Below are 24,963 nucleotides of genomic sequence, written 5' to 3'. Positions count from 1 at the left end.
AATAAAGTTTTATTGGAGCATAGTTATACTTTTATGTGTTGTGTATCGTTACTTTTACAGTAAAATGGCAGCATTGAGGGATAGAGACTGGGTGGTCTCAGAAAATCTAAAATATTTACTGTTTGTTTCTTTATAGAAATAGTGTGCTGAACACTGTTGTAAAACATCAAGAATGATTTATGTTTCGGAGTACCATGGAGATTTGTGACTGTCTTTGCTTACCAAAAACTAGCTGAATACTACCATATTTCTTGAAGAATTTCTCTACTGTTTTCTGCCTCTGGGACAACCCACAATAGTCCATTCATGACCATTTTTCTTGACTTCCTTTGCTCATTCCGTGTTTCCTGTTACCAGCCAGGTGAACAGACCAAAACCGCACAGGAAGGTCTGCGGTTTGCCTGAAGAAGCATTTTCCAGGGGATTATGTCTGCCTTGGCTACCTGTCTATTTGTTGTAGAAACCTGGATTTTGATTGTGATTGAAATGTATGTAAAATGACCCTGACTTTCAAAGTGTAAAATAAACATACTTGTTGTTGGGTGCATATTTGTGGGAAGAAAATCTTACTCTTGCGTGTTTTTACCAGGCATTTTGGTAACTTTAAGTTGTTTCTTATGAATCTTAGTTTTGTATCAGGATAATTTACGTATATTTTTTTTTATTGGTTAGCATGAAGCATTTAAACCAATGTGTTTTTTACAATCATCTGATGGAGTAAAAAACCATTGCCACCATCCTTTTAAAGCATAACAAATAGGTGTGGTCTTTCCAGAAAGAGCCCTTATCTAAGGTTTGGAGTTTGGTAAGGAGACCTCTTATCAGGGTTAATCGTGTCTTTGGTTATAATTGTGCTTTGTGCTTCTGAAGATAATTCTAAACGTGGCCTTGGAGAATGTCTAGCACTGGTCTGGGTCATGGTATTGCTTTGAGCAGCTGAGTTCTCTCCTTAGTTCACAGAGCTGTTGCGTTCCCTGGTGGCTGCTTCCTTCTCCTCTGCCTTACTTCGCAGTTTTGAGGGATGAGGGGTAGCGTTTACTCATGGGAGGAGTTGGGCTCACTCTGTTCGAATCTTCTTTATTTGGAGGATGCTTTTCGCAATGGACTCTTCTAACATTATGGGATAGGCCATGAGGTAGCCTTGGGGTGCTGTAAGCAAAGCCAGTGAAGGATGACAGAACATGAAAAGGAAATGCTGAGGCAGTGCAGCTGGGGCAGGGTAAGAAGCTGGGGCGAGTAGCAATGTCTTAGGTCAAGTTTCTTCTGAGGTGGAGTAAGGGGAAGTTGCAATTTGACTTAACTCTGACATGTTGGTGGGGAGGGAAAACCCGTATTATCATTTCTGAAATATGGAAAAACAGGGTGAGCATTTATAAGGCAACCCTGGGGCTTTAAAACGTATAATAAAGTGAGTTATTGTATGGGTCGGAAATGTGACGTAAGATATTATGGTAAAGTAATAGTTTGGGGGTTTACGAGGGAAGAGGGAAGTGGAAGCCATGCTCATTGTCTTTCTCTGGGAAGGGTGAGGGGCTGCGGCCCTCCAAGAGCAAGGCCTACTCCAGGTGGGACAGTCATGCAAAGGAGACAGGAGGGCGCTGTTTCAGCCCCTGAGCTGTCGTCTGTCTACAGAAAACTCCCCGTTCTGCCTCCCAGGCGTAGCTGGAAGGAGGGTCTCCTTCAGAAACTCCACTGCTGGCAGCCGGACTCGTCCTAAAGGTGTGACCCACCGGGCTGGGAGGCCTCCAGTGGGCAGGGCCTCCCGCGGTTCTTTCCACGTGTGTTTTGTGTATGTGTTTGTGTCCTCACTCAGGCTGGGGCCTGTCTGGAGAGGAACGGTGCGCCTGAAAAGCATCGGAGGCTCCGTGGGAGCAGCAGCCCTTCAGTGTAAGTGCACTGCGTTTGGGCGGAATACCCTGCTCCCCGGCTTCCCACCCTCGAGGTGGTGCTGTCCCCAAAGCCCCGGCAGGACGGAAGAGGGGTGGGGTGGGCTAGAGGAGGAGCAGTTACCTGCAGGGGTTACTGGAGTCTCACCCAGCTGTCGTTGGTTTAAAGTAGAATCCGAGATCATGAGCATGAGATGAGCTTGGAGGCATCACCCAGTTCAGCCTCCTCATTTTACCAGTGAGGGAATGGACACCTACCTACGGAGGAGCCGGGACTTACCTCAGACCTGAGAGGTGTGAGTGGCAGTGTGGAGGCTACACCCCAGGTCTTTTGATTCAGTAACGAGGCTTTTTCTAGCCGGAGCCAGGAATGGTTAAATTGTAGCAGGAATCTGAGAGTGTGGGCTGCTGCTAAGTCAGTAAGTTGGCGTTAGGGCAGTGGTCCTGGGCCTTAGTTAGTACAGGTGACCTGAGAAGGACCTTGTGACTTGTCCCTACGTGGTGACGAGGACTGAGATGTGATTGTTGGCATGGCCAGGGTCACATCCAGGCATGCCAGCGAGTCTCCTTCGCCGAGGGTGAGATGGGGGTAGAAGAAATTCTGGGAGGAAAAGAGGGGTCTAGTTGAGGGCTCTCCTCCTCATACCTGTGTGAGGTTTGAGTGTAGAGGGTCCTGTTCAAACTCTTCAGAAACCAGGCGAGGAGTATCTGTTGTGACTTTGGAGAGCTGCAGAGTAGAGGGAGGGCTCAGGGGCTCCTTTATGGTGCCAGCTTTCTCCCCTTGAGCACTTACTTCTGCATAACTGCCTAATGCAGCCCTCACTGCCAGCGGTCACAGTGACTTACACGTCATCTCTTTCATTCTAGTTTTCTAATTTTTCCATATATTGGAATTGAATGTAAAATATAAAAAGATAATTTCTATAAACTCTGACCTGAAATATTTGGCTTGGTTTTATTGGAAAGAATGAATCTAGTTTTTTGAAATGCTTTTTCTTGTTTTGCTTCCATGTATGGATCACCTACTCATAGAGGGAGTGGTGGGTAAGCTCAGGACTGAGCTGGGCTACTGGGGTTGAACCTGGATTTGCTGTGTACAGTGTATGACCTTAGGTTATGAGATCCTCCATGCCTCAGTTTCCTCATCTGTGAACAGGATGGTATCGTGCCTCAGAGGGTTGTCGGGAGCTTAATACAAGAAATAGAATAGCTTCATACAAGAAATAGAATGGTGCCCGGTGCACATACATGCTATTGACATATTAGCTGTGATGTACGAGGCATTCATCTAGTACTTTTTGTCACTTAATTTCTGAGCAAACTGAGGCTTAGAGACATTGAAAAGCTTGCTTAGAATCATCCAGCTACTAAGTGGTTAAGGTGCACCTTCAGCCTGCTCTGTCTGCCCCATAGCCTGGCCCCTACCCACCCTGCCGGGGTTCTGAGGGGTGCAGCGCACTTCACTGGAGATTGTCGGCTTTGGAGATATCGTCCCATTTATTCATCTATCTTAGACTCTCTAGTTTAATTTTTCATTATGTTCTCTTTGTGTTAATAAAATGCATTTCCTTAAAAGATCTGTGACTTAAGAATTATAAAATATAAAGAATAAAAATATAGCAATTGTTCTTAAAGTAATGTTATTCAAATAATTAGATAAGAACTTTAAAAATCCATGCTAGCAGCACTGTATTGTGAAAGGCATAAAATTCTATTTTATGTGACATCTGATAATGGCTATCAGTGTTTCCTTTCCACACACTCATAATTTGTGTGGAAATTAAGACAGTTATTATTAGGCATTTGAGCTACCATTTTAAAACAATCATGGCATTAATGTTAACCATTTGAACATCTTAATTATCAGGAAGAAACTATTATATCAAAAATTTTTTTTTAAAGATTTTATTGGGGAAGGGGAGCAGGACTTTATTGGGGAACAGTGTGTACTTCCAGGACTTTTTTCCAAGTCAAGTTGTTGTGGAGGGTGCCTTTCAATCTTAGTTGTGGAGGGTGCCGTTCAGCTTCAAGTTGTTGTCCTTTCAGTCTTAGTTGTGGAGGGCGCAGCTCAGCTCCAGGTCCAGTTGCCATTGCTAGTTGCAGGGGGCGCAGCCCACCATCCCTCGGGGAGGGAGCCCACGATCCCTGTGGGAGTCGAACCGGCAACCTTGTGGTTGAGAGGACGCGCTCCAACCAACTGAGCCATCTGGAAGCTCAGTGGCAGCTCAGCTCAGGGTGCCATGTTCAATCTTAGTTGCAGGGGGCGGAGCCCACCATCCCTTGCGGGACTCGAGGAATTGAACTGGCAACCTTGTGGTTGAGAGCCCACTGGCCCATGTGGGAATCGAACCGGCAGCCTTCAGAGTTAGGAGCATGGAGCTCCAACCACCTGAGCCACCGGGCCGGCCCCCTGTTATATCAAATTTTTATCGCCCGTGGAAAGCTCCCCAACCTGTACCCTAGATTAAATAAAGAGAATTGAGGCCTGGTAAGTGAGAGGCTCTGCCGAGCAGCAGTGACAGGGAGGGTGGTGATAATTCACAGCTTTGGACTGTTAGCTTGGTGGTGTAATGGGATCTGCTTATGGTAATGAAGCATCAGCTGAATGAAATGATACTTTCTCATTTGTTTTATAAGATGATCGGGAGGTCTGTTACATGATGATATTGAGCCCGGAAGTTTTACATTTCCACACTGTGCATACTTTTGATAATGTATTGAAAATTAGAAATCATATTTTATAGTGTTGTCAACTTTGTAATTACCTTATGGAGAAACTTATTCAGTGGAAAGGAAAGTAGCAAAATAAAAGCAAAAGAAAACATCGTACTACTCCAATAAAACCATTCTAAATAATCAATACCATGTCTTCCTCAAACTAGCTACACTTTGGGGGAATATTTATTATCTCTCTCAGTTGGAAATTGTCCAACCATTTAGGTTGTTGGAAAAAAGAAAGCTGTTACATTTAAAAAAAAATGTATTTATTTGTATCTTGTGTCTGGGCAAGTAAGGAATTGTATCAAGTTGGAGTAGCAATTGTTAAAAGTTTTAGCAGGACACACTCAAGATCAAAACATTTGGCAATGAAGGAAACCGTGGCTCAGGGTATGTGGCAATGTGACATTAAAGATTACATCAGATAGAGTCTGTATCAGGAATGACAATATATCCTTTCCCATCTGATGTTTGTTTCAGGACTCAGACAGGTGAGTTGAAGGTTTTAGATGTATGTTAAAAGGATTATTCTTTAATTACCTTTATTAGGTTTATTTACAAATTAATGAAATACATTTCAAATGGATCAAATATGCATATTATCAAATGAATGAGCATACAGGCATATCTTGTTTTACTTCGCTTTATTGCACTTCACAGATATTTTGTTTTTTTACAAAGTGATTTGTGGAAACCCTGTGGAGACCACTTCTATTGGTGCCATTTTTTCAACATTTGCTCACTTTGTGTCTGTGTCACATTTTGTTAATTCTCACAATATTTCAAACTTTGTTTCTTCTTATTATATTTTTTACGGTGATCTGTGATCAGTGATCTTTTTTTGCATTTAATAACTTTTTATTTTTCTATTTCAGTTGACATACAGTATTATATTAGTTTCAGGTGTGCAAAATAGTGGTCAGACATTTATATAACTTATGAAGTGATTACCCCAATAAATCTAATACCCATCTGACACCATACATGATTGTTACAATATTATCGACTATATTCCTTCTGCTATACTTCACATCCCCATGACTATTTGTAACTACCAATTTGTACTTCTTTTTTTTTTTTTTTAAAGATTTTTTTGGGGCAGGGAACAGGACTTTTATTGGGGAACAGTGTGTATTTCTAGGACTTCTTTTTCTTATCGGGAACAACAGTGTGTTTTTCCCAGGACCCATCAGCTCCATCCAAGTCAAGTTGTTGTCCTTTCAATCTTAGTTGTGGAGGGCGCAGCTCAGCTGCAGATCCACTCACCATTGTTAATTGCAGGGGGCACAGCCCACCATCCCTTCCGGGAGTTGAACCGGCAACCTTGTGGCCAAGAGCATGTGCTCCAACCAACTGAGCCACCTGTCCGCCCCCAATTTTTACTTCTTAATCCTTTCCTCTTTTTCACCCATCCCTTCAACCCCTCTCCCATCTGGCAACTGTCAAAATGTTCTCTGTATCTATGAGTTTGTTTCTGTTTTGTTTGTGCATTTGCTTTGTCTTTAGATTCCACATATAAATGAAATCATATGGTATTTGTCTTTCTCTTTCTGACTTATTTCACTTAATATAATAGCCTCTAGGTCTACTCCTGCTGTTGCAGATGGCAAGATTTCATTCTTTTTTATGGCCGAGTAATATTCCATTGTATATAGGTATACCACATCTTCTTAATCCATTCACATTTTGACGGACACTTAGGTTGCTTCCATATCTTGGTTATTGTAAATAATGTTGCAATGCATATATGGATGCATATGTCTTTTCCAGTTAGTGTTTTGGGTTTCTTCAGATAAATACCCAGAAATGGAATTGCTAGGTCTTTTGTTGTTTCTTGTTATAGTCTTTGTTTTAAAGTCTATTTTGTCTGGTATAAGTATTGCTATCCCAGATTTTTTTTGTTTGTTTGCATTTGTATGACATATCTTTCTCCATCCCTTTACTTTTAGTCTGTGTATGTCTTTTGATCTGAAGTGAGTCTGTTGTAGGCAGCATATACGACTCTTGTTTTCTTATCCATTCAGTGACCCTATGTCTTTTGATTGGAGCATTTTATTTATTTACATTTAAAGTAATTGTTGAGATATATGTAGTTATTGCCATCTTATTATTCATATTTTTGATTCCCTCCTCCCCCCTTATTCTTCTTAAAGAAGTCCCTCTAACATGTCCACAGGAGTTTGAACTACAGTGGTAATGAACTCCTTTAGCTTTTTCTTGTCTGGGAAGCTCTTTATCCTTCAATTCTAAATGATAGCTCGGCTGGGTAGAATAATCTTTGATGTAGCTCCTTATTTTTCACCACTTTGAATATTTAGTGCCAGTCCCTTCTGGCCTGCACAGTTTCTGTTGAGAAATCAGCTGACTGTCTTCTGGCAGTTCCCTTGTAGGTAACTGACTGCTTTTCTCTTGCTGCTTTTTAAGATTCTTTCTTTGTCTTTTACTTTGGGCATTTTAATTATGATGTCTTGGTTGGGCCTCTTTGGGTTCATCTTGTTTGGGACTTTCTACGCTTTCTGTGATTATATGTCTATTTCCTTCACCAGCTTAGGGAAGTTGTCTGTCATTATTCCTTTCAATAGGTTTTCAATTTCTTGCTCTCTCTCTTCATCTCATAGCTCTATTATTCGAATGTTGGTACGCTTGATGTTGTCCCAGAAGTCCTTAAACTAGCCTCAGTTTTTTGATATTGTTTTTGCTGTTCTCATTGGGTGTTTTCTGCTACTTTACCTTCCAAATCACTGATTTGATTTTCTACTTCATTTAATCTACTGTTGATTCCCTCTCATGTAATCTTCATTTCAGTTATTATATTCTTCATTACTCTCTGGTTCTCTTTTATTTTTTCTTTCTCCATTTTTATGTTTCCTGTCTCTTTGTTGAAGTTCCGACTGGGATCATTGAGTATCCTTATAACCAATGTTTTGAACTCTGCATCTGGTACATTGCTTGTCTTCATTTTATTTAGTGCTTTTTCTGGAGTTTTGTTCTGTTCTTTCATTTCAGACATTTTTATCTGTCTCTTCATTTTGGCTTCCTCTCCGTGTTTGTTTCTGCGTGTTAGGTAGAGCTGCTCTCTCTTTCGGTCTTAGTAGAGCAGCCTTATGTAGTAGGTGTCCTGTGGGGCCCAGTGGTGCCGTCTTCCGGGTCACCTGAACTGGGTGCTCCAGGTGTGTCCCTTGTGTGGGTTGTGTGTGCCCTACTGACTACGATGGAGGAGCTGTTGTACAGAGCTGACCCAACAGAGCAGGATTCACTTTAGCAGGTCTCTGGTACCTGCTGAGTCTGCCCTTTGGGTGTATAATTTTTGGAGGTGATTGGGTGGTGCTCTGGTGTTGTTTGAAGCTGGCCACTGGGTGTGTGGTTCTGGGGCCCCTTGGCAGGGTCTGTGGTGCAGACCAAGGTCAACCACTGCCTGTGTCATGCCCGGGGCCAGTTGGTATGATCTGCAAAGTGATCTGCAGATGATTGCCACTTGTGCTGGGCTTGGAGGTACCTGGGAGAGACTAAACTAAGGCTGGCTGTGGCTAAATGTCAGACTTAAGGCTGCTTTGTGAGAGAGGTATGGGGCATGCCAAGGCCAGACATTGCTTGTTTGAGGTTTGTGAATCTTTGAGAGATTTCAGAAAAGTTCACAGCATGGGCCAAGGCTGGTAATTCTTATGGAAAAGCCACTGGAAGCAGCTTTGGTGGGCCCACAAGTTGGATGATGTGGGATCTCAGGGAATCACCAGAGCAGGGCGAGTGGTGTTAGCTAGGTTGATGGAGACTCAGTTATGGCTCCCATCTGTGCGTGCAGAGTGGCTGAGGTGAGGGCTCAACAAAGGAACAATAGCTTCTGCCAGCCTTTCTGTCTGGGAGAAAGCTGCCCCTACAGTCCTCACCCTGAAACCAGACAACTCATTTCCTTCCCATATGTTCCTGGAGCCTTTTGAGTTGCTACCCCAGTGCTGGAGCCCAGAGTGAGTGAGTACATCAGCAAGTAAGTCCATGTGCAGGCCCTTTAAGAGGAGCACCTGGGACTTCATCAGCCCTTTGTCTTACTCACCCCAGTCTCCTCTGGTTTTGACACCAGAAGTTATGGGGACTTGTCTTTCTGTCACTGGAACCCTGGGCTGGGGAGCTTGGTGTGGGGCTGGTACCCCTTCTCTCCTCAGGGGTGACTTCCACAGCTGAGATATACCTTCCATTTTTTAACCATTACACATGGGTGTCAGACCAGCTCATTCCATGTGTCGGCCCCTCATACCAGTCTCAATGTAGCTTCTTCTGTGTATTCTTAGTTATAGGACTTATGTTCATCTAGACTTGAAGCAGTTCTCAATGATGACTGTTTTGTAGTTTCGTTGTAATTTTGAATTGGTTGTGGGAAAGAGGTGAGCATAGCTTTTACCTACTCTGCCATCTTGACCAAAACCCTGTGACCAGTGATCTTTGATGTTACTTTTGTGGGGGCTAAAAAAATATATATGATACTTTTTCTCCCACTTCCTAAGTTCTTCTAGCTGGGCCAATAATCAAATTATCAGAAATGGATTAACTCAAGTAAATCAAAATTTTAATACATGTGCATGGGGAATTCATATAAGCTTGAAAATTCCATAGACAGTGAGTATATATGACATTGGGTATATATGACATTTTGGACAAAGGAAGTAAGGGGAGGGAACTTGGTCTTAGATTTCAGAAGTGAGAATGGGCGATTTACAGGTAGTTGAGGAGGAGTGGAACACATGGGGCAGGAACATTCTTGATGGGTGACTCAGAAATATTGAGACTCAGGGGTTATCTAGCTAATAGGCTCCTACCTGAAGCCCTCCTATTTACCATACTTAATTCACATTAAGTTAAGGTGAACTTCCTAAGATTTCTTTCCTGGGGTAGACATTTCCATCTAAATCTCTTAGACAGGAAGGGGGAGGCTCAAAGGTTTTTTTCTGAGTCTTTTTTTTTTCTTAATAACCAGCTTAAAATCAGTTCCCAAAAGCAGCTTCATGGTGGCAAAACCTTGGTCCCCTTCACTATTGTAATTGTTGCTGGGTGCCGTGAACTGTGCCCATATAAGATGGCAAGCTTAATAAATATTATGTGTGTTCTGACTGCTCTACCGAACTGCTGTTTCTTATCTCTCTCCCTCTCCTGGGCCTCCCTGTTCCCTGAGACACAACAATATTGAAATTAGGTCAATTAATAACCCTACAATGACCTTCAAGTGTTCAAGTAAAAGGAAGAGTCACGTCTCTCACTTTAAATCAAAAGCTAGAAATGATTAAGTTTAGTGAGAAACTCATGTCAAAAGCCAAGAGAGGCTGAAATCTACGCCTCTTGCACCAGCAGCCAAGTTTGAATGCAAAGGAAAAGTTCTCGAAGGAAATTAAAAGTGTTACTGCAGTGAACTCATGAATGATAAGAAAGCAAAACAACCTATTGCTGACGTGGAAAAAGTTTTAAGGGTCTGAACAGAAGATCAAACCAGCCACAACATTCTCTTAAACCAAAGCCCAATCCAGAGCAAGGCCCCAATTCTCTTCAATTCTGTGAAGGCTGAGAATGAGGAAGCTGCAGAAGAAAAGTTTGCAGCTGGCAGAGGTTGGTTTGTGAGATTTAAGTGAAGAAGTCATTTCCATAACATAAAAGTACAAGGTGAAGCAAGTGCTGGTGTGTAATAAAAAAACTGCAGCAAGTAATCGAGAAGGTCTAGTTAAGGTAATTCATGAAGATGGCTGCATTAAACAACAGATTTTCACAGCTTTATTTGGAAGAAGATGCCATCTAGGAATTGCATAAATGGAAAGGAGAAGTCAGTGCCGGGCTTCAAATCTTCAAAGGACAGGCTGACTCTCTTGTTAGGGGCTTATGCAGCTGGGGACTTTATGTTGAAGCCAGTGCTCATTTGCCATCTGAAAATCATCGGTCACTTAAGAATTATGCTAAATCTACTCTGCTGTGCTTTATAAATGGAATAACAAAGCTTGAATGATAGCACATTTGTTTAGAACATGGTTTACTGAAAATTTAAACCCATTGTTGAGACTTACTGCTCAGAAAAAAAAAAAATTCTTTTCAAAATATTACAACTCATTGACAGTGCACCTGGTCACACATGAGCTCTGAAGGAGATTTACAATGAAATTAATGTTGTTTTCATGCCTGCTAACATAACAGCCATTCTGCAGCCCATGGACCAAGGAGTAATTTAGACTTCCAAGTATTGTTAAGAAATACATTTTATAAGGCTATGCAGCTGCCAGAGATAGTGATTCCTTTGATGGGTCTGGGCAAAGTCAATTGAAAACCTTCTGGAAAGGATTCACCATTTTAAACGCCATTAACATTAGTGATTCATGGGAATAGGTAAAAATATCAACATTAACAGGAGTTTGGAAGAACTTCATTCCATCCCTCATGGATGGCTTTGAGGGGTTCAAGCCTCAGTGGAGGAAGTAACTGAAGATGTGGTGGAAACAGCAGGAGGACTAGAATTAGAAGTGGAGCCTGGAGACATGACTGAATTGCTGGAATCTCATAACAAAACTTGAACGGATGAGGAGCTGCTTCTTATGGATGAGCAAAGAAAATAGTTTCTTGAGATGGAGTCTACTCCTGGTGAAGATGCTGTGAAGAACATTGAAAAGACAACATAAACTTAGTTGATAGAGCAGCAGCAGAGTTTGAGAGGTAATGTCAGTGGGGGTGAAATGCTATCAGACATCATTGCATGCTGCAGGGAAATTGTCCGTGAAAGGAAGCGTCAGTTGATGAGGCAAGCTTCATTGTCTTATTTTATGAGATTGCCACAGCCACCCCAGCCTTCAGCAACCACCACCCATATCAGTCAGCAGCTATCAGCACTGAAGCAAGACCCTCCACCAGCAATACAATTACGATTTGCTGAAGGTTTAGATGAGGGTTAGCATATTTTAGCAATAAAGTATTTTTAATTAAGGTATGTACATTGGTGTTTTTAGACATATTGCTATTACACACTTTATATAGTATAAACATAACATTTATATGCACTGGGAAGCCAAAAAATTCATGTGACTCTCTTTATTGTGATACTTAATTTCTGTAATGACAAAATTATATTCTTTCTAAAACTTTGGGCGCTGACACCTTTCAGGTTATGTAGGTTTGTAACATTGAGGATCAAGGTAAAGTATAGCTATCTTGTGTTTTCACTTAGAGAAAGAAGATTTAGTTTTTTCCTCGTTTTAAACTGATACTACAGGAATCAAATGGGAAGAAATAATGGTTCTTTTCTAGAGAGACTATTCTAAGGATGACTTTAAAAGAACAGGCAGAGAGAGCAGAGCCACGACTGTTGCAGCCTGAGTTGAGATAAGCAGAAGTGTGTGTGTGCTTTCTGTCACATGCAGGAGGCTTTCCCCACAGCGCTCTGCCTGTTCAGAGAGCTGTTTCACTTTGTGTCTGATAGTGTTATACCTTGGAAATACCTGCTTTCCTGCCTATTGCTTCACTATGGATTATACAGGTAAAATTAAATTTGAAATATATTCTGGAATTACTTAAAAATATAATATTTTGAATTTATATATTTAAGAAATTATGTTGGTTGTGTTTGTAATTTTAAATATATTATGCATGAATTTATTCCTGAATATGTATGCATTTGTTGTGTATAAACTGTGATAATTTAGGATAAGTACTGAAGGGAATTTCTCCGACATACCCTTCTCGTTTTTCCTATTGCCATTTAGGTCATACTCAAGCAGACTTAAGATAAACTGCAACCTGTGATTAATCCACATTTGTCCCCTCTGGCCAGAAGGTTTAAGAGTATAAACATCTGAGTTCGGATTATGCCACATAGAGAATAAAATATATACACTGTCTACAGAGAGCTTGTGGTTTCTGTAAAACATTTTTTGCATTGTGGTGTTTGTTTTGTGATGTGTGTAGCCCTATCTTTTAGATGGAGTTAATGAAATGAATTGGAGAATTTTAGTTTTTATCCGAAATTTTCTGAGTGTTAATATGTCCAGATTTTTCTCATGGATAACTAGCCTCTTAAAAACTGCACAGTCTTGGGGTGGCCAGTTAACTCAGTTGGTTAAAGCATGGTGTGAATAACACCAAGGTTGCCAGTTCGATCCCTGCATGGGCCACTGTGAGCTGCACCCTCCTTAAAAAAAAATAAAAATTATCCAAAAAAAAAAGTATTCAACATTAAAACAAAACAAAACAAAAACAAAAAAAACCATACAACTGCATAGCCTTGTTTTCAATTTCTAGTTTCACTGAATGGCAAATTGGTACAGGTTCTGGAATGAAGTTAAGATTAATCTAACCATGGGTGGCACTTGCTTGATGAGAAAGTGGGGGATTCCCTTAGATTGGATGGGGTGAAGGTAGAGTTGGGATGTGAAGTGCTGCTACGGAGGTAAGGACATGAGTCTTTGCCCCAAATTTGTGCAACTAATTCAAAATTATAGTACCTTAAATTTGAATTTTGGGGTAATGGTGACACAGTTTTCTGACAGATTCCTTTTCAACTAAAGAACAAGTCTTGTGGAAGATTTTTCACTAGGGCAAAGACCCACTTGCCAGACCCAGTATAATGACAAAATCCCAGTGGATGGACCTTTGGCAAGACAGCTAACTATGGTGTGCAAATCAAATTTTTCGTGTAATTGAGAATTTAAAATACAACTTTTAGGAGCTTGCTATGTGTAGGACTTATGTGGTGAATATTTTTTTTGAAGATAAAACATCTAATTAATTACCTGAAATATGTTTTCTTTATAAGCCCGTATTGCCCATATTTTTCTATTTTAGAGTTGCTTTAAAGCCAATGGACCTAGTACCCACGCCCACCCCTCTCTCTCTCTCTCATATGTGTGTATGTTTTGAATTTCTTTCTTTCTTTCTCTCTCTCTCCCTCCCTCCCTCCCTCTCTCTGTCTCTCTCTGTCTCTCTCTCTCTCTCTTTTTTTTTTTTTTGCTCCTGCACCCTGGTTTTTAAGCCATTGTTTCTCAGTCTAGTTGTAGGGCGCAGCTCCAGTCGCTGGTTGTTGGTCGGCTGTTCACAGCAGCTCACGGCAGCTCTTATTAGCTGCTGGCCACTCACGGTAGCACACGTCAGCACACAGCAGCCCACGGCAGCTCACACTGACCTCCGGCTGCTCAGGGCAGCCCAGCTCCATGGAGAGCTGTTGTTCACAATCTTAGCTGTAGAGGGCGCAGCTCACTGGCCCATGTGGGAATCGAACCCGTGGCCTGTGGCATTAGGAGCGTGGCACTCCAACCACCTGAGCCACCGGGGTGGCCCAGAAAATAAAATTTTAATGTGAACAGAGGAAGTGGCTCCAGAGAAATTCCAGATATGACACTTTCAAAATTATTGTGTGTACTCTGGAGAGAATATGTAGTTTAAGTTCTTACCACATTCATAGATACATTAACTAAATTAGTTGTCTGATGTGCTAGGAAGCTGTTTTGAATGTTGTCTTCTAAGGTGATTTTTATAAACACTTACATGTTTGCAAATACAGTCATATATAGTCTATTAAACTTTAAGGAAAAGAACACATATGTTTTCAGTTCATGGGAGAGTGAAGTCTTTTGGATTAGAAAAGAGCATTTATTTTGCTATCAGCACAATTAGCACAACTGCTTTTGTACTAAATGTCATCATCACAACACCGAGGAGGACATCTTCCAATGGAAAACTGATCCTTGATGATTCAAGAGTAGATTTATTTAATTTTTTTTTCTGGAATGCTTTTTCTCCCATGTGGTTTCCATATTATCCATGGTGGGTCCCCTTAGTTTTTTCAGGCCTCTGTTGAAATGTCATCTTTTTAAAATGGTGGTATTACCTAACAATTTAACCTTCCATTCAATCACTCGTCATCCTCTAACTCCTCTTTCTTTATAACACATACCACCTGTTGACATATTGCCTATTTGTTTGTCTGTCTCACCCACTAGGACTGTAAGCTCATAGAGGAGGGAGTTTGTTCATGCTGGACCCCCAGAGTGCAGAATGCCAGGCTCCGTGGAAGTAGTTGTTGAGTGAATTTATAAATGGGATTTCCTCTAATAGTGACTAGTGACTTACTTTATGATTTTCATTATTATTTTTCTTTATCAGCAGCATTCTAGTTTAACAATAATTATTTTGACCACTAATTATTTTGAATATATTTATCTTTTCTTTTATTGCTAATTTTATCCTGAAATTAATAGTGTTCTCTTTACTAGTGGAAGGCCACAGTCACAGGCAGGCAGGCATAATTAGAATTGACAACCCAGGATCACTTTGGTTTTGGAACGTATTATGTGATTTTGTGGTGTGTCATGGGTGACGTCAGATCAGTTTTATTCTTTGTTTATTACATTCTCCTCAGGCCACACACTAAAATTTGTCTTCATTCTTTGAGATCGTGCCAGCTAACTAGAGGAAGAAATTGGAGTGAACCGAATTTTTGGAATCCGTTTTGTCACATATGGAGTTTCAGTGATATGGATCCCAACCATCAAAAGTGTTTAGAAATACTTCAGGCCTCCAGAGGTTATAGAAACCGTACGAGGAGTCAGAGGTTGTCATTTGTGTCCAGTTTTGCTGGCAAGTGAAATACATGATGTTTTTATCATAGTTATCTAAAAAGTAGACTTCTTGAAAAATGTCGCAGCCTTTTACTTACTCTTAGAAGTCTGTGCCAAGAAATAAATATAGGCGCTCAGAAAAATGTACGTGTGTATGCGTATATACGCCCTCACGTCTGAGCTGAACAAAGGAGCTTTATCAGTGAGTTGGCAAAGCAGTTACTGCATCTAGACTGTGTGGCTTCTGGTGGGAAATGTCTCTTACCCAGGGATATTTTCTCATTCTACTTCTTGCCTTTCTGATGGCCACATCCATCTACCATTTGTGTGTCTGTTCCTCTGCAGTATCTGGTCTGCTATTTAAACTAGATCTTACGTAAGATAATATTCTGGTTTCCACCCTTTAGAAGTATATTGCCCTTTCCAAGTTCTACAGGTATATCTCAGCACCATTATTGACATTCTCCCCTGGTTGGTGACCTGACTGATTATTTTGGGAGATACACATTTTTCTTAATTCCTGCGATTTTTAGTTCAGTCCTTCCTGTCATTTTTAGATTTCTCTGGTGACCTTTCTCTTTGAAGGTATTTTTTCTCCCTCCCCATTTTTAATTGACTTCTGTTTTCCTTTATTTTAGTTGAATTCTTATAATATAATTTTGGTAATTATGTATTCATTTCTCAAGAGGCATTATGGAAGAGTAGTTAAGAATATATGCTTTGGAAACAGACTGGCTAGGTTTGAATCCTAGCTTCTCATTTATTACCTTCGTGGCCTTGGCAAATTATTTCACCCTCTGTCAAGTGTGGATAATAGCGGTGTCTACCTCGTAGGGCTGTTATGAAGATTAAGTAAGTTAATACATGTAAAGTTCTCAAATATTATCTGGAATATAGTAAACACTCAGTAAATATTAGTTATGGTTATTCTTTTCTACAACAAAATATTTGTTCTTTATCTTCTGTGGCATCATTGCATTTTCTTATCTTCAGTTACCTGAAGGTCAGATTATCTTGAATAAATTATGCTACATCCACACAATGGAATATTACTCAACCATTAAAAGGATGAGATGGATCTACATATACTGACCAGAAAAGCTATTAATGATATTTTAGATGGTAATTTTTCAGTTCCATTTTCATATCAAAATTTAATATTTAAAGCTGTATTATTATATAAAGACATGTCTTTGTAAACATAAGAAAATATTTGGAAAAATAGACACTTTGGATGAATGAATGGAGAAGTAACGAGCTCTTAAACTTCCTACTTTATATGATTTAAAAAGTGTGGGATTATGGGAGTACACATACACACACACTTTCTACATTTCAGTACTTTTAAAGCATTAAAACAAGACTCCTTTCATTGCTTGTACTAATAGACGTTTTAATGGAAGTCTGTATACTTCTAGCTTTTCATTTTTTTAAACCAAATTTGCAAGAGTGAAGGTAATGCAGGAAGACTTATTTGTCAAGTGAGTCAAGAGACAAAATATTCATGTCTTCAATTATTTCTTTGCATGGCTAGGTTAAAAGGAATTGTGTTTGTTGGTCATAAGTGCCCCCTTGCACATAGGTGGACACAGGTGTGTGCACACAGCCTTAAAATGATTGAGTTACTCTGGAAAATGGTGGGAATTCTCATTAGGAAAAATGAAGAAAAATAAGGCAAAAGGAATAGGGTAGGTTCCTAGAGCAGTGGTTTTCACCTTTAAAAAATAGTTGCAAAATACCTAATAATTTGAGTGCTCACTGTGTGCCTGTTACAGCTGTGTGTTTATCTGCCCAAAAGGTATGTGCAATAGTATGCATGTTTTCACATATTTGAAATTGAGTGTACACCCTTGATCTGTCAGTCTGCCATAAGCCTAGAGAAAAAACAATGAGTTCTGCAGTTATTTTTAAAGGTAAATTATTTATTCTTCTAATTTCTGATATTCTTAATTCCCTTGAAAAATTCTACTTGCCACCTAAAACCAAGAACCCTGATCTGCGTATCTTTGTGGTTAGTTGCTATATAGCCACTATTTAAATTTCGTTGAGGTCTCTTTTTAGTGCTTGGTGTATTACAGGATAAAGACCTGTCAGGAGGGGACTACATACGTGCCTCTTGATCTCCTGCGTTTTTGTGACAAAGGCATTCCCCTTTGCTCGCTGCTTCCCCCAGGCCCTGAGCCTCTGACTCGCAGGCAGTCCGTCCGTGCAGGGCTCTGACGTCAGCCGTGTCTGCATGAGCCCTGCTATTGTCTTACTGCTACGGCAGGGCTGGGGTTGCAGTATCCTCTGTGGCTGCTGCTGCCAGACCTGCCTCATTGCATCTCTGCAGAGCCACGTCGCCTCTTTCCCTATTGGATTTCCAGAAGCAGCTCTTTGGTTTTGGTTTTTGGTGCTGGAGGAGACCTTGCTTTGCAATCACTCGGGAGAACACTGAAGCCTGTAAGAGGAGAATCTGGCAGCTGGACTCAGCCTGGACTGCATTGTCTGTCCTCGTGACCCCTGCTGTGCAGAGGCTCATCTCTCCAGCTCATACTCGCCTTTTCCTCCTTCCTTTTTTTTCCTTTCTTCTAATTTTTTTAAAGCAGCCTCTGGAGCCAGCCATGTTTGGCACTGAATCTTCATGTAAGTAAATGGATCCCACTTCTTTGCTGTTGAGAAATCTGCTTCCTGTCATGGTTTCATTGGCTTGGAGTTCATATCACTTTGCCTTAGGTCATTAACGGGCTTTGTATTTGACTCTAATTACAAAGGAATTGGTCTAGGGAAGGGATTTCCCCCTTAGATGGGTCATTCATCCTTAAGGCCAGAGATGTCACTGTGGTCACAGCCAGGCCTCCAGGAGGAGGGAGGGACCCGGGAATCCAGGCTGCCTCCCAGAAAGTGTTAATTGATGGGATCATGTCTGTCACGGATCTATTGTTGTGGGTTCTCGAATGATCCTTAAACCCTAAAATAGATCCTGGGAGCACCTGAGATGATAGTGCTTATTAGAAAGGAAAGAAGAGCTTACATTTTTTAATCTAAAAGGATGAAAGTATCATCATAACCTCTTCCTCCATATTTTTATAAAAATATAGTAAACGTTTTATGTGGATTATAAAAGAGTAAGAAATATGCTTTATTTTTGAAGATAGATTTTTTTTTTTTGCACAATGCCTTCAATTTTGATATGCTGGCCAGCGTCCCATCCAGCAGCATCATATCTGTCTTAAAACTTATACGACGAAATTGCTTTGGTGCAGACAGGCCTGCACAGTGGGCTGGGCTGGACAGCACTTGCAGGCAGCTAAAACTGGGATTTATAAAATGACGACCAGCCTGGGGAATTTGAGGATTATTTAATGTTGGACGTAGAATAATATGACTTGTCGATGCAGCTGTACAGGCTCTGCCAGATATTTGGTCACTGTCTATGAGCAAAGGTGACAGTTACGAATTTCTGAAGAGACGCAACCTGCTGGCCTAGAACATTAAAAACTGGCAGGCTGCTATCTTTGAGAGGAGTGGAGGGCTAGGGCAGAAATTTAAGAAATACATTTCTTAGGAATTTATAATTCGACCTTTTCTTCTGATCTCAGGTGATTAGTGTGACTTCACATTTGTACACAGCTAAGTAATCACCCAGAATACTAGTATTTCAAGAGATCTTATGATACTCAGTTCTTTTGTTTCCTGATTGGCTTTCTTTCAGGGTTGATTACTTTTGCTGTTTCTGGTAGCTTCCCATTTTTGAAATTACTACATTGCCTAATCAAGGTCAAGGTATATTAACAGTGAAATGCAGTGTCCTATTCAGCATATGACAATATTATTTTCCAATAATTTAAAAATATTTTTCTAATTCACTGAATTGCACATTTGGAATTATTCTTGTGGGGGAATATATATGTATATATGGCCAAGAAAATGTATACACATTTTAAGAAAGGAAAAAGCTGTATTAAAATTGTAATATTCAATAATACTGATAACAAAAGATGAGTACAAGTCATGTGTATACTTTTTTTGGCATCCCTGGTATATGTGGTATTTTTCCTCTCACCTTCTAAGCTCTAGCTGGGCTAAAACCAAATCATCAGAGACAGATTAATAGGAGAAAATAAAATTTTAATACATGTGCATGGGGAATTCACATAAGCATGAAAATTCCGAAGACAGTGAGGTAAAATTGGGTATATATGCCTTTTTGGACAAAGAAGTAAAAAGGAGGGGAATGGAATTGTAGATTTCAGAAGTGAGAATGGGTGACTTACAGGTAATCGAGGAAGAGCAGAACACACCTGGCAAGTCAATTATGGCGAGGCGATCCAGAAGCAATGAGACGGACACGGGGTAATCCAGTGAACAGGCCCCTGTTCCATGCCCTCCCGTCTCTCATACATAATCCCATTTAGCCTGCTAAGGTGAATCGCCCAGGATTTGCTTCCTGGGGTACATCCTTCCCTCTGAATCTCTTGGTGGGGAAAGTGGGGAGCTTTCTGAGTCAAAGCTTCTGTCTGATTCTTTTATTTCTTAATAACCAGCTTAAAATCAACATCCCCAAAGGCTGAAACTTTTGATCTCCTTCATTGTCATCCTAGAAATGGAAACAGATTATTAAGAGGCAAAGACTTACCAGTTTCATTTCAGTCATGGAATTTTGTTAATGTAGGAACCTAGGTATGGACAGAAAATTTATCTACCAAAGGGAAATTAGTCTTATTACTTTGTGTAGCTGAAAATGGAAGCTGTAACTCAGGGTGGTTGTCTTTGGATTCTTGGACTATGAACTCTATTCTGGCCAGCAAAAACAGCCTTTCTTGATCATCACACTTGACTTTTGATATTAATATCACCCATGTGCTATGTGGTATGTTTGAAAACTGCTGGTTGCTTTTGGTTTCCATAGCTACCAGATTACTGAACAGTCAGAATACTATTCAGAAGACAGAACGCCGTCATACAAGTGTTTGGCTTTATTTTTTTTTAAACTTTACTTAGTATTAAGTTTTGTTTCTTGCTTGTCAATAGAAGACCGTGGATAGATTCGTACTGTCAGTGATGGTTAAGTGTTGAGATTGGACTTCCTTCTTCACATAAGGAGATGCCTTAAATCTGTACTCAGAGTTACGACAAGTAGATTTTCTTTGTGTTTTGAGCATAGCTTTCTAGGCCTTTAATGTCCACCTTTTAAAAGCTATTATGTAGGCTGAAATTATCTATATTTAGAATATTTAGAAAAATAGTCACATTTGAAGCTCTAATTAGTTCAGAAGGGATCTTCCAAATCCCCTGGGATATTCTTATTAAATTTTTATAATAAATATGCCCTGTGTACAATGCTGTGCTGGAACTTGGAAAGGTCAGTTTTTTCCTAACGTTCTGATTTCATGATTCTTACCCTTGATTCTGGTTGCAGTACTTTCCTTGTACTGGATGCTTTCATTCTTTAAATTGAGGTACGGTTTACATACAATAAAATGCATAATCCAAGGTGTGCAGCTCAGTGAACTTTCACCTATGTTTACACTCGTAGAACTACTACCCAGATAAAGAAACAGCATTTCTGCTACTCCAGAAAGTACACTTGTGACCACCCTTCCCAGTCAATATTACTGCTCCTCATCAGAAGGTAGTCACTGTTCTGACATCATTTCCATAGAGTCTTGTGTAAATGGCTCTTCCAAATTTTGTTTCTCTCCTCCTTGCTCTTTGCCTGTAAGAGAAGGAAATGTCAGTGTCTTCATTTTCAAGTACTGGATTGATTCAGTTGACTTTATGTTTCAGAACTTGGAGGTCGGGAATTTGCAGTGATAACCAAGCCTGGGTATCACATGATAACATGTTCTGTCACACTGAAATAGTATTGCTTGGTTTAAATACCAAAAAGTCCCACTCCCCACCACCCTGCCACACAAAGAGCCTTGGAAATGACCACAAAATTCACCTGAAAGAGTAGACCCTTGTTCCTCTAGTTAAAGATTTACATAATAATGGCAACAGAATTAATAAATTCTGTCTGACATTGTTTTAGTGAATATCTTATGATATCGTTTTAGTGAATGTCTCCAAAGTGCCAGTCTTATTTTTTCTCACTAAGTGGATCTGAATCTCCCATAGTTGTGTAGTTTGGCCACAATCTATTTTGGCCCACTTTGAAATGGAAGTGTTCTATGTTATGTGTAGATTAATCGTTACAAAACAGGAAGTGTGGCTTCTGTAACTTTTTTACCATCTTGATGTATTTCACTGAGTTTTTCCTCTGCTGAAATTTCCCATGTCTAAAAATGGGATCAGTATGTTTGTTTTTTATCTGCTTTGAGGAAATAAAATTTTAATTTCTGTGGTGAGAATAAATTAGGTTTAAGAAGAAAGTACTATCAGTAAAGCTTTGTCGAGGGGAGTGGTCATTAAAATCCATATTTTGGGCTTAATTTGATTTAATGATATTTTCAAATTGATCAATTGAATTCCACACGATTTCAAAAATTTAGTTTCCTCTTAAAATTTTATAAAGGGGGAGAACAATTTAATTTTTCGTGGCATAAGAAAAAGTGGTTTTGCATTGCTGCCCTTTGGTTACATCCTTCCTGATAAAACCGGTTGTTCTCTGAAGAGTCAATACTTCAAGTTCGATGAACTGTTGTTCAATTATCATTTATCCGGCCCAATCCTCCTCCTTTCTCCCCTCACATGTTTAATTTTTCAGGGCTCAAGATGTGCTGTGTTGGGAATTTTGCCCTGGTTTGACACATTAATGTGTCTTCTAAAGCACCTGCTTTATTAGTCCAGTGAAGAGAGCAATACCTTACTTACCTTTTGAGAAACAGGGTGCTTCTGGGGCAAATAGTGTCGTTTAATTCCTTCCCCTAAAATTTTGTTATAGTAGTAATAGATTAAAAAGAATATCTAGTGCATCTATGAAAGGGGAAAAAGAAATCACCAAACTACCAGGAAAGCGGTAATGCTTAGTTGCTTAGTGGTGAAGGGGAAATGGTGGCCGCATGTGGTAGGCTGTCAGTTCTCTTCAGCTCTGGTGTGTGGCCCACAAGTCCTCCCTGCCATTCTCCGGATTCCCACGTCACCTTGGGTAGGTAGCCAGATGCCAAAAAGGATTTGGGGTATGTATGATTTGTCTTTGGTGTACACCACAAGGTCAACTGTTGCCTTTTATTTTCATTACTGATGAATGCATTAAAAGTGACCGTTTTTCAGTTTTAGTATTGAGTGTGGTACCATGTTTCCGAGGACAAAAGAGTGATCTCAAATTTTGAGCTACTGTGTGGGAGATAGTCAAATGAATATACTCTAGCAATAGTAGGTCACCAAGAAACTTAATAATTAAACAGGCATCTCTTTCAGAGAGAAGCAAATGAATCAGCCTCCTTTTTATGTGTATTTTGGGGCCATTGTTGACAACTAATCATGTGTGAGATTAACCTCGGTTAATCTGTTGTGTTGCTATAATTTCTGTGAATCGTCTCAGATGTTAATAGTAACTATGGTCATTCCAAAATGGCTATTCACAACTAGACAACTTTTGAATATAAGCCCTAGTTATTATTAAATAATTGTATGATGTTTTCGCTTAGTATGTTTGACATTTAGTACTTAGCATGACATTTTAGTACTATATTTTCTTTCGCCCTTTATTAATTTTTATCGTATGAAACTACATAGTTTAGGAATTCATTACGTAGTTCAGCCATTTTTTTCCCCCTCTACAACTTTAATCTGGCTGTTAGTATTTAGCTGTATTGGATTTAAAATGCTTTCATGTTACTTAAAGCAAAAATATAAATACTTAAGTGTACACACAAAAATTTACCTCTAAGTCTATACTCAGAGCACTGAATATATAAAAAAAATATTACATGACTTTAGATAAGTAGAATAACATAGATTGCTAAAGTCACAAATATGGAAAAATAATTATAGATCATAGAGATTTATGTTGGGACGTGGTGATACAAGAGCCTGGGAAGTTAAAGCTCATAACATTTTCCGCTTGTCTTACTGTCTAATCTTTTCTCTCCTTTTGACAACATAAGTTTTTATGTGAAATTTCCTTTGCCTATGAATAGTTGACATCATAGTTTTTAGTATCAAGGGAATATGTTAAACTAAATAAGATAGGAAATTTATTTTCTTTTGGATATTTATATACTTATTCTGTTAGTCCAGAAATAGAATAAAAATATCAAGTGGTTAGTTATTTTCACTTGAGTATTGGTTTCCCTGATTGTCAGTATGTAGTTTGTTCAGCAGAAATTACACATGAGATTTCAGTGATCTGTTGTTTTCATTGTTACAGTGGAGCAAATTCATATCCTGTATAAACTGTGGACCGTGTATGGAGAAAAATTACCATATATGGAACTTTCCCCATAGAATCCCTATGGAGTTTCACAGGATGTGAATAGGATTCATTGTTGTTATGGATTCTGAGTCAGAAAAGTCACTGATAATGCATATTTTTAACATTAATGATATTCATTGCAATAAGTTATGTTCAAATAATATTAAACTTTTAATATTAGGCCATATGGAATGCAAGAATATAAAATGTATGGTCATTTTTTAAAATTGTTTTTTGAAGAGTATTCATATCTCGTATTTTTCTAATAAGTATAAAGCATTCATTAACACACCCATTAATGTGTTTTCAATTAGAAAACATGCATATTTTGAATTATTTAAAAGTCCTGTAATGTAGTCACATTTATGTACTAAAATAATAACTTGTAATATGTCTCTGTAGAGATTTTACTTGTATTAATAATGGATTCAGATAATTATGAACCGAAAGACAAAGATGCAGTTTAATACACGTTGTAGAATTGGCAGCAACCACATAACGGATGCTGTGACTAAGTACAGACGCAGGTGCTCGATTGTCTGGATTCACATCACAACTCGACCACATTCTACCAGGGTTTGGCAATCTACCATCTAAGCTCTCCAGGCCCAAATTGTTGCTTATCCAACGAACTCTTGGTGGCAGGGGAAGATGCCTTTTTGGGCCAACACATCTGTACCAGAGTGGAAAGTAGACCCCAGCAGTGGGAAAGATTGGCTAAAGAAAGGGAAATGTCACTCCCTAAGACCAGGGAGAAGGTCCATCGTGGGGATCTTTGACGGGGCCCACTAGGAGATCTGAAGGGAGGAGAGTGCATGAAACTAGAGCAATGGGCCAGAGTCGGCGGGTGCCCAGTGTACTTCTCAGTACTGGTAACCTCAGTGGCAGGAGTCACTGATTGGTCACAGCACTCTAGTGACCAGTTGGCTTAAGCCATTGACAGCTGGAAGCTGGAATGTTTTCCGCTTAAAACACTATTTGTGCAAGTGTTTTCCACATTAGTGAGAATAATAGTCACATAAATAAATATTTAACTAAACTTGGAAACAGTTACTCAATTAAGAAAATAGGAAATCATAAGTGTTTCAATAATATCTGTTCAGATCTGAAACACACTATTCTATGTTACATTGTGGTTCTCAATAAAGTCGATGGTTTAATAATTCAAGACACCACTGATCTCTTTTGAATGAAATTGAAAACAATTGAAGATACATGCCCAGAGTGTGGTAGGGAACCTAACATATACTAACCACTCATTCTTTAAAATTTGAATCTACTATGGCTTAAGGTAGAATGATGTGTGGGCTTAATATGGGGTTAATATTGAGTGTAATTAAATTTCCTAGGCTAAGGAGTTTCTCACACATAACTGATACATGTCAGAAACATGTCAGTAAACAAGTCTTATTTGTCATCATTTGGAGCAGGAGCAGGTGACACAAAC

General features: G+C 39.6%; 1 protein-coding gene across 8 annotated transcripts in view; it reads left to right on the top strand.

Moving 5' to 3' along the window:
* ST7 (suppression of tumorigenicity 7) overlaps nt 1-24,963 on the top strand; it is a 249,212-nt gene that overhangs the window by 46,218 nt on the left and 178,031 nt on the right. For 2 of the 8 annotated variants that reach the window (XM_033098867.1, XM_033098868.1), the window contains exon 1: nt 17,390-17,800. The exons of 4 other annotated variants lie outside the window; for them this stretch is intronic. In XM_033098867.1, coding sequence (XP_032954758.1) covers nt 17,779-17,800 — 22 coding nt within the window. In that variant the 5' untranslated portion in view covers nt 17,390-17,778. Of the gene's footprint in view, nt 1-12,071; nt 12,100-17,387; nt 17,801-24,963 lie in introns of those variants that run through there. 2 more of the 8 variants (XM_033098866.1, XM_033098865.1) reach the window with 2 other exon arrangements.

Source organism: Rhinolophus ferrumequinum, chromosome 26 (genome assembly GCF_004115265.2).
Source record: "Rhinolophus ferrumequinum isolate MPI-CBG mRhiFer1 chromosome 26, mRhiFer1_v1.p, whole genome shotgun sequence".
NCBI classification, from domain to species: Eukaryota; Metazoa; Chordata; class Mammalia; order Chiroptera; family Rhinolophidae; genus Rhinolophus; species Rhinolophus ferrumequinum.
The sequence above is the reverse complement of the archived record's forward strand: the minus strand, read 5'-3'. Positions and strand labels throughout refer to the sequence as shown.